Consider the following 16,605-nt stretch of genomic DNA (forward strand, 5'->3'; position numbering starts at 1 on the left):
GATCTGCTTTCTTTCCGCAGGGCCTGTAAGACAGAGTTGTTCCACCTGGCCTTTGGCTTAGAATCAGTTTGATTCCCTCCCCCTCTTTCTTTTTCCTTTCTCCTCCCGTGAAGAGGCTGCATCCTAATGTTTTAATGTTGTATCTTAATCTTTTAAATTGTATTTTAATCAACTTGTTATTATTATTGGTTGTTAGCCATCCTGAGCCCAGTCTTGGCTGGGGAGGGTGGGGTATAAATAAATAAATAAATAAATAATAATAATAATAATAATAATAATAATAATAATTCCATCTGGGTTTCACATTATCACAGCTGTAGAACTAAAAAACTTGCTTCACTCCATGGGAAGGTGTTGTAAGGCTGGAATTAAAGCTAAAGGTTACCGAAGTCAGTATTAATTGACATGGTGAGAATTTCTGTATATCTCCTTTTTTCTATGTGTTTCACATTTCTTTTTTATGACTGCTGCTCTAATAAATATTCCTTCATAAAAGTTATTGCATCGCATTCCTCATTAAATTATCTTTCCCATTGTATTACTCCCCCAAAAAGTGGTGTTATGAGCCATCAAACCTCGGAAACACACTTTTAAAAAAGTTTCCACGATTTTAGCCACTAATGTATTTTTTATATGGGATCAGATGGTTATTATTAATGTTTCATGTGTATGTATGTGTTGGAAGCCACCCAGAGTGGCTGGGGCAACCCGGCCAGATGGGCAGGGGATAAATAAAAATTACTACTATTATTATCACTGATTCTACTACCTGAGATTCAATAAGCCTGGCTCTTCTCTGGGACAGATTTTGTTTGGCTCAGTCATGGCTTCCCCTCCATCGCCAATGTCAGTCGTCTCTTTGGTCAACCCAAGAAAACAAAAACAGAAAACCTGACAGAAGCTACTTATCTTTCTTAACAATTCTGAAGCTGACATTTAAGATGCCTGGGCTGTTCAGACCGGCCGAATCGTGGTATAAAAAGGCACAACTGGAGGAAGATGGTTCACAGAAAAAACTGGAATTTGCTGTTCAAGGTTTAATGTGGGGGTGTCAGGTTCCCAGGTGTTGGAGCTCTGTGGAAATGTATGAGGTTTGTCACATAGAGGTATTTTTTGAATTTCCAGGCAGATAGGACGATCCCACAGGGAGCCTTACCAAGAGAGGCCACGATCCCACGATTCTCCTCCATGACGTCCTTATGCAGAGCTCTCTGGTCAGGATCCAGCAACGCCCACTCCTCGTCCGTGAAACGAATAGAGATGTCTTCAAAGCACACTGGACCCTAAAAGAAAAAGGGAAATGTCCTCCTCTTAGACAGCAGAAATATGATCTGCTACACAATGCTCTGTTCTTTCCTTCCTGTTAATGCAGCCGCTGGGAGAGATCATCAGGGGGTTTGGGCTGGGTGCTCATCAGTATGCGGATGATACCCAGCTCTACCTCTCTTTCAAATCAGAACCAGTGAAGGCGGTGAAGGTCCTGTGTGAGTGCCTGGACGCGGTTGGTTGGTGGATGGATGGTGGCTAACAGATTGAGGTCGAATCCTCACAAGACAGAAGTACTGTTTTGGGGAAACAGGAGGCGGGCGGATGTGGGGGACTCCCTGGTCCTGAATGGGGCAACTGTGTGTTGGGATACTGCCAGGGAGATAAAGTCCATCTGAGCCCCCAAGCCGGCTGCCAGACGATCCATCGACCTCCCGTAGTTACAGTATCAGCAATTAGCGACACAAAGCCTAAGAAATAGCTTGCCACATTCTTGGGCTGGTGCACACTCTGTCAGCAGAGTTCACACAGCAAAAGTTGCACTCAGGAGGGTATCATTTAGAATGTTTATTCAGCGTTGGTCAGAACAAAGAACAAACCTGACTGCCTGCTAGCTTGTTCTGGCGCAGAGAGAGAAAACGAAAGCAATAGCAAACATAAACATCCTGAGAACAGGAAATACGCAGACTCTGTGACTCACACAGCCTGCTCCCTTTTAAGGTGGAACGGAAATATCCTAACACTGTGCCCCTGAAGGACCAGGTGCGCAGCCTGGGAGTCATTTTGGACTCACAGCTGTCCATGAATGCACAGGCCAATCCTGAACGTTTTGGATTTGTGACCATTACGCTCATTTGCCTTCAATAGCAGTAAAGCTCTGCTGGATGAAATACAATTGCCTCTGGTCTATTTTTGGGAATCCTGTAACATGTTTAGGTTTCACTCTGCTAACTATACATTGGAGTTCTGCCTGGATCAATACTGAGTAGAATTCCATGACAGGGTCTTCCTCCATGAAATCAGCTGCCAAAAGAGAAGGCCCCTAGCTCCCCACAGCTTTCCAAGCCCCCTCCTCTCTGGGGTTTCTGGCAAGCGATCCAACAGTGCGCCAGTGTGCAGCCTACCTTTGCTCCTCCATGTTAGACCTCTCTTGGCTCTGAGAGACAAGCAGGGAGGGGGGCTTCTGGCAGAAGGAGAGGGAGCCCCCGGTGGCTCCTCCTTCTCCTGACTCACCTCAGCCTCTCATCCTCCCTCCTCCCACTTGCCTCCTTCCTCTTCTGCCTCCGATTCTGCACTGCATTCTGCCTCAGAGTCTCCCAGCTCACTAAGCCCTGTTGCCCCTTCAGCTTCTGACACCTCCTCTTCCCAGGCTCCTCCCTCTTCTCCCTCTGACCGCTCATCCTTCCTCCACCTCCACTCCTTGGGCTCTGAGCCGTCTTCCCTTCCTGGTTGCCCGGCTGCTTCCTCCCACCATTCCTCTGTGCCCAACCAGTCCATGACATTGCTCCATCCCTCAGCCTCTGTCCCCACAAGGCAGCTTCCCCTGACCTGATCTGGTTCCACAGCCGCTGCTTCCCTTCTGCCCCCATGAAAAGGTGGATCAGGAGGTCTTGCTGGCATCATTCTGTCTCCTGAAAGAGAAAAAAGGTAAGCAGGATGCTAGCAGTGCCTGCTTCTCTCACAGGTGAAACAGGGCATCTCTAACTACAGATGGGCCTTTCAGAAAGCCTTTCCTGCTGAGTGCAGTTGGACATTTGTGCCCATTTCATATGTTAGTTGTGCAAAAATACATCTCCCCTCCACTGGACCCTTGGTCCCAACTGTCCCCCCCCCAAAAAAAAAAAGATGAAAAGAACGCACAGATTAGTTGGGAAAGCAACAGAATGAGAAAAGCCACCTTCCTCCTTACCCAGTGGCCTCTCTCTGGTGTCCAACGGAGGCCTCTCTGCCTCACAGGAATCCAGGTCCATTTCTGCAAAACGATCCCTTTTCTGAAAGAGCAACAAGGATTCAAAACAGAGAATGAATGGCAAGAAATGTTAGAAAGAGAATGACAAAGACAGAATCTTTAAGGGTGTTAGATCTCATCCCATGGATGCCTTCCCAGGAATAGAATGGGCTAACAATAGAGCATTATGGGATGTGCTCCATCCTGTTTGGAACCCCTTGGGAGTATCCAGAGGAAAGTCTCTCTCACCTGCTTTCTCTGTTCCTGCTTCCTCTCCTCTGTCTGACTCAGGAGGAAACCTTCGGCCAGGGCCACCGCCTGGGAACTGGTCTCCGCTCCACAGTCCCTCACCCAGCTCTCCATCTCTGGGGGAAGGACAGCCAGGAACTGCTCCAAGATCACCAGGTCCAGCATCTCAGCTTTTGTGTGCCTTTCTGGCTTCAGCCACTGACGGTCAAGGTGGTAGAGTCGGCTGCAAACCTCTCGGGGTCCTTTGGCCTCCTGGCAGCAGAACTGCCTCACCTGCTGTCTCTGCACCTCTGAGCGGAGGGTGTCCTCCTCACCCAGGATCTTCTGCCCAGAGTTTTCCCAGAATCCCCCACTGCTCCCGGTTTGGATGACATGGCCTCTTCCTGCTCCAGGGCCAGCTGTGTCTCGCTCATCCATTTGTGCTCTCTGGAAGCCTCTCACGAGATCGGAAGGAACCCTTTGGTCTTCTGCCAAGTTCTGTGTTAATGAGAAGCTCTTGCCAATCCTACAAAGCAAATGCATTGTTACGTAAAAGTTTTTATTATTAGTAGTAAATATTTTTATTTTTTGTTTGTATAGTTTTGTTCTTTAGGTGAGAGGGTCAGGGCTGTCTGGGAGTCGGCCCCATTCAACAGAATGGCAGGGGGCGGGTTCCCCGGGGGGGGGGGAGCACTGGGACACCCAATCACAGTGATTACGGGTAGGAGGAGGAGTTACACTATGACCAGACCATGTCATTGTTTGAGGACTATCCCTGCCTCCGGGTCTGCTCTTGACTGGGTGGATACTGGAATCAGCAAGGGAGACCCACGTGACCTGAAGGGGCTGCTGTGCAAGGTCAAGGATTCATGAGACCACTGCCATCCACGACTTGAATGGATGTGGGTGATCTGACACAAAGTGAAACAAAAACAAAAGAAGTGTCATGGTCGGATCACTTCCTGGTGCAACTGGACTTCTCCACGACCCTTCCCCTCTGCAGGGAGGTGGGACTGATTTGGATGGCCCACCCCTGGTACCTAATGGATCCAAATGGTTTCCAGAAAGGAGGAGGGGATGTTTTATCCCGTGTTGACGGCCTTTCAGCTGATTTCCATGTGGCCCCTGGAATGTGGAGTTAACCCAGACTATTGATGGCCTGGTTCAAAATCGACCTCTTCGATTGCATGGAGCCTGGACAGCGCCGTGGTTTTCCCCAGATCTGAGGGGGGTGAAACAATCACTGAGATGGCTGGAGTGTCGGTGGCAGAAAACACACTCTGAATCTGACCAGATATGGGTTAGAGCTCAACGTCGAGCCTACCAAGTGACGATGGCTGTCTAAACTGCCTCTATTGCATCTGCAGAAAACAACACCAGGAGACTCTTTCAGGTGGTTCACAATTTAGTGGAACCACCTGCGTCATTGGGGCCTCAAAAGGACCCTGAGATCTCCTTCAATGATTTGGCAAAGTTTTTTGCAGTTAAATGACCCAGATTTGGAAAGAGGTAGACTCCACCATGGGAGCAGGGCCAGGGTGGGAGAGTGCTAGAGTCCCGTCTAGTCAGGTTGCGTGGGATCAGTTCAAGTTTGTTACCTCCAAAGATGTGGACAGGCTGCTTGGACAAGTGAAACTGACCACCTTTCTCCTTGATCATCCTGGCTCAGAAAAGCCAACCGGGAAGGGCTGGGTGATGGGCTCTGCAGGGTGGTGAATGCTTCCCTCTGTGAGGGAGCCTTCCCAGACCCGCTGAAAGAGGTGGTCATTAAACCGCTACTTAAAAAAACATCTTTAGACCCAGCCAATTTGGCCTGGCGTGCTCTGGTCCAGGGGGTCGCGAAGAGTCGAACACAACTAAACGACTAAACAACAACAACAACAATTTGGCCAACTATCGCCCAGTCTCAAATTTACCATTCTTGGGCAAGGTGATTGAGCGGGTGGTTGCCGAACAACGCCAGGCATGCCTGGAAGAAGCGGACCATTTGGATCCCTTCCAGGCCTCATCATGGGACTGAAACTGCCTTGGTCGCACTGGTTGATGATCTCCGGCAGACTAGGGACAAAGGTGAGAGCTGTTTCCTAGTTCTGCTGGATCTCTCAGCGGCGTTTGATACCATCGACCATAACATCCTTCTGGACCATCTAGAGGGGCTGGGAGCTGGGGGCACTGTCATACAGTGGTTCCACTCCTTCCTCCTGGGCCGTGGCTAGAAAGTGGTGGGGGGGGGATGAGTGTTCAGACCCCTGGGCTCTCACTTGTGGGGTGCCTCAGGGGGTGGGCAGGTGTGGAGGACTCCCTGGTCCTGAATGGGACAACTGTGCCCCTGAAGGACCATGTGCGCAGCCTGGGAGACATTTTGGACTCACATCTGTCCATCGAGCTGCAGATCAATTCTGTGTCCAGGGTGGCTGTTTACCAGCTCCATCTGGTACGTAGGCTGAGACCCTACCTCCCCGCGGACTGTCTCGCCAGAGTGGTGCATGCTCTGGTTATCTCCCGCTTGCACTACTGCCATGCACTCTACGTGGGGCTACCTTTGAAGGTGACCCGGAAACTACAACTACCGCAATCCAGAACGCGGCAGCTAGACTGGGAGCTGGTGACTGGGAGTGGCCTCCGTGACCACATAACACCAATCCAGAAACGCCTACATTGGCCACCAGTACATTTCCAGGCACAATTCAAAGAGTTGCTGCTAACCTTGAAAGCCCTAAACGGCCTCAGTCCAGTATACCTGAAGTCTACCCCATTGTTCTGTCCGGACACTGAGGTCCAGCACCAAGGGCCTGCTGGCGGTTCCCTCATTGCGAGGAAAGAGGTTACAGGGAACCTGGCAGAGGGCCTTCTCGGTGGTGGCACCCGCCCTGTGGAACGCCCTCCCATCAGATGTCAAGGAAATAAGCTACTATCTGATGTTTAGAAGACATCTGAAGGCAGCCCTGTTTAGGGAAGTTTTAAATGTTTGATGCTTCATTCTGTTTTTAGTATTCTATTGGGAGACACCAAGACTGGGTGGAGTATTATTATTATTATTATTATTATTATTATTATTATTATTAGAACCAGGGCTGGATTGCACCACAGGCCAAACCATGAGGTATCTGGAGGAGGAGGAGGAGAAGACAAAGAAAGCAGACTCCTGGGCTGGGGTCTCTTTTCCTTTGCTCCAAGGGCCAGGTATGTATCTGGCCAACTCCCTGAGGGCCAAGTGGACGGGGCCAAAGACATCTCACTTGAAATTTAGGAGGGTAATTTAGTATTATTATTCTCTTAGAGAGCTTAACACACGCACAGCCACTGATTCCAAGGTCCCTGGAGGCTCAGTGAGGAGCAGCGCCCATTTCCGGCTGCTTTGCCAGCAACAATCCCTTTGGGAGAGAGAGGATGGGGTCCTGGGATGCCCTGCTCTGGGTGCGAGGGGATTGCTGAGGTGGCCTCCGTGGGGAGCTGCCCTGGGAGACACTGGGAAACTGGTCCCCAATGCAGCAGCCAGACTCTGGGCTGGGATCCCTCTCTTTATTCCTGGCCTCTCTTTCCCACCTTTTTTTTTGGGGGGGGGGTCTAGCCCACCTCCTCGTCCAGCTTTGGAAAACCACTTGCACATCTTCCCTCTGTTCTGCAATGACGATGAGCGACGTCACACAGAGGTAAAGTCCCAGGGACTCCTTTGTTTAAAGAAAGGTGATTTTTTCTGAAGGGGGGGGAGGCCAGATGAGTTTGGGATCCTCTGCTCTGCAGGAAGGAGAGCGTGGCAGCCCTGGCCCCTCCCTGGCAGGACCCTCCCCTCCCCCCTGACTTGGGCCCCCCCCCCTGCAGGAGCAGATCTGGCCCCCCAGGCCTCCTCCCCTGCTGCAGCCCTGGGACCCCCACCAGATCCCAGAGAGAGGGGAGACTCACCAGATCCCAGGAGAGACAGCGAGGCAGCCCTTGCAGGAGAGACATAGAAGCAGGGAAGGACTGGGGAGGGGGGGGCCTTGGCTCTGGAGGACCTGCCCCCCTTGCTTCCTGTCCTCTCTAGGAAGGCAGCTCGGTTCCCTTTAACCCTTGCAAGGCCAGTACCCCCCCCCCACACTCAGCCCTCTCTCGCCTTCCTGAACCTCAGCTCTTCATTATTTTGAATGGCTCTAAGGGGGCAGCTTCCCCCTGGATCCGCCTATGGCAAGGGATCCTTTGGGGGGGGGACTTTGGCTCTTGGCTGGGCTCTGAGCATCTCCCTTGCTCCCTTTTTTGGGGGGGCCTTTGGCTCTTGGCTCGGCTCTGAGCATCTCCCTCGGTCCCTTTTGGGGGGGGGTTGGCTCTTGGCTGGGCTCTGAGCATCTCCCTTGGTCCCTTTTGGGGGGGGGCTTTGGCTCTTGGCTGGGCTCTGAGCATCTCCCTCGGTCCCTTTTGGGGGAGGCCCTTTGGCTCTTGGCTGGGCTCTGAGCATCTCCCTTGCTCCCTTTTTTGGGGGGGCCTTCAGCTCTTGGCTGGGCTCTGAGCATCTCCCTCGGTCCCTTTGGGGGGGGCTTTGGCTCTTGGCTGGGCTCTGAGCATCTCCCTCGGTCCCTTTGGGGGGGGGCTTTGGCTCTTGGCTGGGCTCTGAGCATCTCCCTCGGTCCCTTTGGGGGGGGCTTTGGCTCTTGGCTGGGCTCTGAGCATCTCCCTCCGTCCCGGGGGGGGGCTTTGGCTCTTGGCTGGGCTCTGAGCATCTCCCTCCGTCCCGGGGGGGGGCTTTGGCTCTTGGCTGGGCTCTGAGCATCTCCTTCGGTCCCTTTTTGGGGGGCCTTTGGCTCCTGGCTGGGCTCTGAGCATCTCCCTTGCTCCCTTTTTTGGGGGGGCCTTCGGCTCTTGGCTGGGCTCTGAGCATCTCCCTTGCTCCCTTTTTGGGGGGGGCCTTCGGCTCTTGGCTGGGCTCTGAGCATCTCCTTCGGTCCCTTTTTTGGGGGGCCTTTGGCTCTTGGCTGGGCTCTGAGCATCTCCTTCGGTCCCTTTTTTTGGGGGGCCTTTGGCTCTTGGCTGGGCTCTGAGCATCTCCCTCGGTCCCTTTGGGGGGGCCTTTGGCTCTTGGCTGGGCTCTGAGCAACTCCCTCGGTCCCTTTTTGGGGGGCCTTTGGCTCTTGGCTGGGCTCTGAGCATCTCCCTTGGTCCCTTTTTGGGGGGTCTTTGGCTCTTGGCTGGGCTCTGAGCATCTCCCTCGGTCCCTTTGGGGGGGGCCTTCGGCTCTTGGCTGGGCTCTGAGCATCTCCCTCGGTCTCTTTTTGGGGGGGGCCTTTGGCTCTTGGCTGGGCTCTGAGCATCTCCCTCGGTCCCTTGGGGGGGGCCTTCGGCTCTTGGCTGGGCTCTGAGCATCTCCTTCGGTCCCTTTTTTGGGGGGCCTTTGGCTCTTGGCTGGGCTCTGAGCATCTCCTTCGGTCCCTTTTTTGGGGGGCCTTTGGCTCTTGGCTGGGCTCTGAGCATCTCCTTCGGTCCCTTTTTGGGGGGCCTTTGGCTCTTGGCTGGGCTCTGAGCATCTCCCTCGGTCCCTTTTTTGGGGGGGGGCTTTGGCTCTTGGCTGGGCTCTGAGCAACTCCCTCGGTCCCTTTTGGGGGGGCCTTTGGCTCTTGGCTGGGCTCTGAGCATCTCCCTTGGTCCCTTTTTGGGGGGCCTTTGGCTCTTGGCTGGGCTCTGAGCATCTCCCTCGGTCCCTTTTGGGGGGGGCTTTGGCTCTTGGCTGGGCTCTGAGCATCTCCCTCGGTCCCTTTTGGGGGGGGCTTTGGCTCTTGGCTGGGCTCTGAGCATCTCCCTCGGTCCCTTTTGGGGGGGGGTCTTTGGCTCTTGGCTGGGCTCTGAGCATCTCCCTCGGTCCCTTGGGGGGGGCCTTTTGTTCTTGGCTGAGCTCTGAGCATCTCCCTCGGTCCCTTTTTTGGGGGGCCTTTGGCTCCTGGCTGGGCTCTGAGCATCTCCCTCGGTCCCTTTGGGGGGGTCCTTGGCTCTTGGCTGGGCTCTGAGCATCTCCCTCAGTCCCTTTTTTGGGGGGGCCTTTGGCTCTTGGCTGGGCTCTGAGCATCTCCCTCGGTCCCTTCGGGGGGGCCTTTGGCTCTTGGCTGGGCTCTGAGCATCTCCCTCGGTGCCCCGGCCGGGAAGCGGAGGATAAAATGGATTGTTTCAAGAAGTGGCAGAGAGACATTTCTAGATTTGTCTGGCAGGGCAAGAAGCCTAGAATAAAATTTAAAATACTAACGGACGCAAAGGAAAGAGGTGGATTTGCCCTGCCAGATCTTAAACTTTATTACGAATCAGCAGCTTTTTGCTGGCTGAAAGAATTGCTGCTTCTTGAAAACACAGACATTTTGGATCTAGAAGGTTTTAATAATGTATTTGGATGGCATGCATATTTGTGGTATGATAAGGTCAAAGCACATAAAGCATTTAAAAATCAGGGAACTGCCATCGGAGCTAGAGGCGGAGGGAAGGCTCCAGAGTGATGCTGGAGAGGGTCCCAGCAGGGAGAGATGCAGCCCATCTGCTGGGGAAGGAAATCAGCGTAACACCAGTGGAGAAGGGGGGCAGATGGGGCAATCGGAGAGGAGACTCCAGGACTCCTAGCCGGAGACCAGCGGAGAGTACGGGTACTCCGCTGCCCACACCCTCCCTGCGCAGAAAACTTCCCCGCAGGCAGAGTAGGAGGAGACTTGGCGTCAAACAGCTTTTATGCTGGAAAAGGTTCAAGAAACGCCCACTGACGGATTATGCCAGCGACTGAGACAGTCACGATGCTGGAGGCTGTTCAGTCAGAAAGGGTTAAGCAGGTAACCTAGCCAGGAATGGCGGCAACTTACACACGAGCAACCCCTAAACCCATTACATAAAGCATTTAAAAACCATATTGCCAGGAAAGCTTAGTTTAATGTCTGGATAAGATATAAGGACCTACTCGAAAATAAAACCCCAAGGTGGTTGTCACCGATGGAAGCGAAGGCTCAGAAAAAGCTCAATATGGAGGCCAAATGGCTGAAATACTGGGAAATTTTGGAACAAGAGGGAGACAAATTGAAATTGCAGAATTTTGAAAAACTAAAAAATAAAGTGCGAGATTGGCTTCATTACTATCAGATAATGGAGGCATATAATTTGGATAAAAGAATTGGATTCCAGGTGGAAAAATCAAAATTGGAAACAGAACTGTTAGATCCCAACACTAAGACTTTGTCAAGGATGAATAACTTGCTGTTGAAATGGAACACTCAGGAAAAAACGGTGAAATCTGCTATGATTAAATGGGCACAAGACGTTGGACATAATATTATGATGGCTGACTGGGAACAGTTATGGACCACAGGTATAAAGTTTACGGCATGTGTGATGGGATAATGAGCTGCTTGTGCGTAAAAGCTTGATCCCTCTGGGGTTTGGCTGGTCAACCAAACCGAGTCACTAACGGAGCCCCCAAAGCATGACTCCGTCAGTCGCTGTTAGAATCTGACAGTGGGCCTCTACGGAACTTACTCCAACATAAAAGCTGTTTGACGGACATGCGCCTCCTGGACTCTCTGCGTGACAGTTTCCGGCGAAGGGTGGGAGTTCCTAAGGGGGCTCTTGTTACCTCTTCACTATTCTCACTGGAAGCATCCCAGAGCCTCCCCTCCGCTGGAACTCTTGCTCTCCCCCTACTGGTTCCTTCTTCTGCTGCAGAGTCTCTCCTATTCTCCTGGAGCCTTTCCCCCACCTGTTCCTCCGATGGCAGTTCCCTGACATCCACCTCCCCCCCAGGGCCCCCTTCACCCCCCGCCTCCTCTCCCACTGGCGGTGAGGGCGGAAAGCCCCTGAAGGAACTCTCCTCGTCGTCCGAGGATTCAAACACTTCTAGCCACGGCGTACCGTCTCTCTCCCCGTCTTCCTCCTCTTCGTCGGAGTTGGCTTCCTCACCCACCCCTGACTCTGGGAACCCTTCAAACTCCCCTTCCTCATTGGTGGTCCCAAAGTGTTCCCTTCTAAATCGTGCCACGGGTTGCGGTTTTTTTGGGAAACGCTGATGAAATGTTTCTATTAAAACCTCGTCATTGACTACCTCTGCTGGTACCCAAGTGTTTTCCGACTCTACTTCCCCCTCCCATTCTACCAGATATTCCACCTGATTCCCCTTCCACCTGGAATCAATGATTCCTGCCACGTTCATGTCGCGTTCTCTCTCTTCTATCACTCACGTCCCTCTCGGTACGGCGACAGTAACGACCTGTGAAATACTGGGTGCAATTTCATGTGACTGGGCAGTCTGAGTTTGAATGCTACTGGGTTGACCTGCTGTATGACCTCAAAGGGTCCCAATCTTTTGGGTCTCAATTTCTTACTCCCTCCCTTGAACGGTAGTCCTTGGGTGGATAGCCACACCCGGTCTCCCACCCTTATAGTTTCACCTTCCCTCCTATCTCTGTCTGCTTGCTTCTTATATTCTTCCTTGGCTTTCTCTAAGTTAAGTTGAAGCTGACGGTGGATCGCTTCCATCTCTTCAACAAAATGTTCCGCCGCCGGCACGCTCCACCTCTCCCCTCCTTCACCTGGAAATGCCCTGGGATGACACCCATAATTTGCCAGAAAGGGACTCATCCCTGTGGACACGTTCTCCGTGTTGTTGTAGGCAAATTCTGCCAGAGGTAACTTCTCTACCCGATCATTTTCTCTGTCTTTTACATAACACCTCAGGTATTGTTGTAAAATCCCATTTGCCCTTTCCGCTTGCCCATTTGTTTCTGGGTGCCGGGCAGTTGAAAAATTGAGTTCCACGTGCAGTAAGCTCATAAGTTTCCTCCAGAACCTGGACGTAAACTGTTTCCCTCTATCGCTGACCACCCTCAAGGGGGCGCCATGCAACCTGAAAATATGCTCTACAAACAACTTGGCGGTTTCCTCCGCTGTGACCGCATGTGAACAGGCTATAAAATGACACATCTTAGTTAATAGATCTACCACCACCATGACAGCTGTTTTGCCCTTGGATTTTGGCAGGTCCGTCATAAAATCTATGGATACTGCCTCCCATGGCCTTTCTGGTGTGGGTAAGGGTTGTAATAGCCCCGCTGGTGCCACCCTCTCCCCTTTCGCTTGCTGGCACCTGTCGCAACCCCTGACATATTCCCGTACGTCCTCCCTCACCTTGGGCCACCAAAACTCCCTGGTAACCAACCACATGGTTTTGTGCTGTCCAAAATGCCCCGCTGTGGGGCTGTCATGCAACTGCTTGAGTACTCTGCCCCTCAGTTCCCCATCGGGTATGTACAGTGCCCCTTTGTAATACAACGCTCCGTTCTTTTCTTCAAACCCCCCTGTGTTCTCCTCTGTCCTCCTGAGTTCTCTGAGTTTCTCTTGGTACTCTCAGTATTCATCGTTCTCAGTACCCTCTATCAGTTCCCTCTGCCCCACCAATGCCGCCCCACACACCCAGCGGTCTTCAGGGATTACATGCCTTGCCTCAGGTGCTCCCTCCCCCTCTAAGTACTCAGGTTTCCTGGAAAGAGCGTCCGCCCTCACGTTCTCGGAGCCTGGCACGTAACGAATCTCAAAATTGAATTTGGAGAACTCCTGGGCCCATCTCACTTGTCTCTGGTTCAGCACTCGGGCTGTTCTCCAGTACTCCAGATTTTTGTGGTCAGTCCGGACTTGAACCTTGTGCTGCGCCCCAATCAGCAAGTGCCGCCATCTCCGGAATGCTTCATGAATGGCGAGCAGTTCTCGGTCATATACTGTGTAGTTCCTCTCGGATTTGTTCAACTTCTGCGAGAAGAATGCACACGGTCTCCATTCAGACGTATCTTCCCCCGGCTGGAGAAGCACGGCCCCCACCGCTCGGTCTGACGCGTCAGTCTCCACTCTCATTGGTTGTTGTAGATCTACGTGCAAAAGTTGCTCTTCCGACGCAAACGCCTGCTTTAAGTGTTCGAACGCCCGCTGCGCTTCTTCCGTCCAAACAAATTTTTTATTGCTGCTAAGACAATCCGTGATGGGCGCTGTTAAATGGGCAGTTTTTTATGAACTTCCTATAGAAGTTTCCGAAGCCCAGGAATCTTTGCACGTCCTTCTTGGTCTTTGGTGTGTTCCATTCCCGTACCGCTTGAACCTTGCTGGGATCCATGGCCAACCCCTTGTCAGACAACTGGTACTCCAGGAATTCCACCTCCCTGGTATGAAACTGACACTTCTCCAGTTTCACCCACAGCCGATTTTCTCGCAGTTTGCTCAGTACTTCTCTTACATCTCGCACATGCTGCTCCTCATTCTCTGAGTACACCAGGATGTCATCTAAGAACGCTAGGCAGTTCTTGTAGAGCAATGGCCCCAGGACGTGATTCATGAATGATTGAAAACAGGCTGAACCCCCTTGTAATCCGAAAGGCATAACCAAGTACTCAAAAGCCCCCAAGGGGGTGAACATAGTGGTCTTCCACTCATCCCCCTTTCTGACACGTATCAAGTTATATGCCCCTCTAAGGTCCAGCTTGGTAAAAATTTTCCCTTTTCTCACCCGTGTCAGAATGTCATCAATTCTAGGCATAGGGAAAGTCACTGGTTCTGACACTGCATTTAGGGCCCTGAAATCACATACAAGCCTGGGTTTACCCGTGTTTTTTTTCCCCACAAAGAACACTGGGCTGCCCCCCACCGCTCGTGACTCTCTGATGAAACCTCGCTTGAGGTTCTTGTCAATGAACTCCCTTAACTCCTGCATCTCACTGTCTGACATTGCATACAGCTTGCCCACTGGCAATTGTGCTCCTGGGAGCAAGGTAATTTGACAGTCAAAGGGTCTGTGCGGGGGCAGTTTATCTGCTTCCTTTTCGCTAAAAACGTCAATCAAGTCTGCGTATTGTGGTGGCACCTTCCCCTTGTCCATCACTTCCATCCCTGCTAGAGTGGCCCTGGCCCCTGCCTGAGCCTCTCCCTCCTTGCAGTGTTCTAGGCAATGTGCTGATCCAAAGGTAACCACTCTCTGATGCCAGCCTACTAGCGGATCGTGTAGTGCCAGCCAGCTCATTCCCAAAATAATAGGAGCTCCTCCCAAAGTGGCTATGTTAAACGCTATCAGTTCTGTGTGTCTTGCCACCCTCATTATCATTGGTACAGTCTGTTGGCTCACTTCTCCTCCCAACAGTTCCCTCCCCTTTCCTTCCCGCTTTTCCAAAGCTCTTGCTTCCTGGCGCGCTCCTATGGACAGCGCAGATTTAGTCAGCTGATCCATAGACTCCGCCCTAGGCGCCCGGGAAAGTTCATCTTTCACTGCCGGAGAGAGCCCTTCTTCAAACAGCATTTGAATAGGTTCACTCGCAAGGTCCCACCCCAGTCTATGAATCAGCATGGTGAACTCAATCCAGTACTCACGTACAGATCGGCTCCCCTGTTTACACGCCATTAACTGCCTGCGCACCACCCCCTGCTCAATCTCGCTGGAAAACATCAAGTCCATGGCGCGAAAAAACTTCATTGTGTCCTTTAAGATTTCATTATTGGCTGCCATCAGGGGTCTAACCCAGTCCTTCGCCCCTCCCTCTAGATGGCCAATCACGTACGCCACTCTAGAGTTCTCATCGGGGAAGTCATCAAACAGTAGATTGAGAGCATATTGCATCTCTGTCCTAAAGGCTTGATAGTTCCTGGGATCCCCCCCAAATTTCTGCAACAATCCAGGCACCTTTCTGGCAAGTGGGGTGGTTTTCCCCTTATCCGCATCTTGAGCCCTCCTCTCCTCAAGCCTCGCCGTTTGCAGCGCGAGCTGGACCTCCAACGCCCTGTACCTTTCTTCCAGGCTTGGACCTGCTCCAGCTCCAGCTCCTGCTCCTCCCGTTCCGGCTGGTTCGCTCATGATGCCCTCTGCTTGCACAAGCTGCTTTCAAAGACTGTCAGATTGCTGTGATGGGATAATGAGCTGCTTGTGCGTAAAAGCTTGATCCCGCTGGGGTTTGGCTGGTCAACCAAACCGAGGCACTAACGGAGCCCCCAAAGCATGACTCCGTCAGTCGCTGTTAGAATCTGACAGTGGGCGTCTACGGAACTTACTCCAACATAAAAGCTGTTTGACGGACATGCGCCTCCTGGACTCTCTGCGTGACAGTTTCCGGCGAAGGGTGGGAGTTCCTAAGGGGGCTCTTGTTACCTCTTCACTATTCTCACTGGAAGCATCCCAGAGCCTCCCCTCCACTGGAACTCCTGCTCTCCCCCTACTGGTTCCTTCTTCTGCTGCAGAGTCTCTCCTATTCTCCTGGAGCCTTTCCCCCACCTGTTCCTCCGATGGCAGTTCCCTGACAGCATGCAATGCCTTAAGAGAGAATATTATGAAAATGATATACAGGTGGTACAAGACTCCAGTCAAGCTTGCAAAAATCTATCATTTGCCCGATAATAAATGTTGGAAATGTAAGGAAACTGAAGGTACATTCTTTCACCTTTGGTGGACATGCCCAAGGATTAAGGCTTTCTCGGAGATGATATATAATGAAATGAAAAAGGTATTTAAATATACTTTCCTGAAAAAACCAGAGGCCTTTCTCCTGGGCATTGTCGGCCAATTGGTGCCAAAGAAAGATAGAACTTTCTTTATGTATGCAACAACAGCAGCAAGAATACTTATTGCAAAGTATTGGAAGACACAAGATCTACCCACTCTGGAAGAATGGCAGATGAAGGTGATGGACTACATGGAATTGGCAGAAATGACTGGCAGAATCCGAGACCAGGGAGAAGAGTTGGTGGGAGAAGATTGGAAGAAATTTAAAGACTATTTACAGAAATATTGCAAAATTAATGAATGTTAAAATGATGTCGGATAAAACTTATGTGGTTTTTAGCTATAACGCTATAAGGAGTATGAAAAAAAACCACGGGGTATTAACAGTCAAAAGTTAATGTTACACATTATTCAAGATTAATGATTAGGATAAACAAAGAGGGGAAGGATTTGCTGAACTAACAAATTGAACTGGAATACAAAAAGGGAGGTGTGAGGAGGTCCGGGAAATAAGCAAATGAAAGAAAGTGGGAAAGATGGAATTGTTTTTAATCTATTTTTATTTTGTATTTTTCTTTTTTCTTTTTTCATTTTGTAAAATACTAATAAATATCTGTTTTAAAAAAAGAACAGTTTCAGGTTAAGAACAGACCTCCGGAACGAATTAAGTACTTAACCCGAGGTACCACTGTGAATACTACAGTAT

The 16,605-nt window shown here is 51.3% G+C and overlaps 2 protein-coding genes across 2 annotated transcripts in view; both read right to left on the bottom strand.

Moving 5' to 3' along the window:
- The window catches only part of LOC309369162 (uncharacterized protein), a 78,156-nt gene extending 70,819 nt beyond the window's left edge, over positions 1-7,337 (bottom strand). Inside the window, exon 1 of the mRNA XM_081909899.1 lies at positions 7,319-7,337. The gene's annotated coding sequence lies outside the window, so the exon portion shown is untranslated. The remainder of the gene's footprint in view (positions 1-7,318) is intronic.
- Positions 1-7,357, bottom strand: part of LOC309369172 (uncharacterized protein) — a 48,423-nt gene extending 41,066 nt beyond the window's left edge. Inside the window, exons 1-5 of the mRNA XM_081909916.1 lie at positions 7,346-7,357; positions 3,464-3,968; positions 3,176-3,257; positions 2,815-2,897; positions 1,157-1,283 (exon numbers count right to left, since the gene is read on the bottom strand). Of these exons, the coding sequence (XP_081766042.1) occupies positions 1,157-1,283; positions 2,815-2,897; positions 3,176-3,257; positions 3,464-3,880 (709 nt within the window). The 5' untranslated portion in view covers positions 3,881-3,968; positions 7,346-7,357. The remainder of the gene's footprint in view (positions 1-1,156; positions 1,284-2,814; positions 2,898-3,175; positions 3,258-3,463; positions 3,969-7,345) is intronic.
- Positions 7,358-16,605: the final 9,248 nt, after the last annotated feature.

This window comes from Podarcis melisellensis (genome assembly GCF_964234715.1).
Source record: "Podarcis melisellensis genome assembly, chromosome: 4".
NCBI lineage: Eukaryota > Metazoa > Chordata > Lepidosauria > Squamata > Lacertidae > Podarcis > Podarcis melisellensis.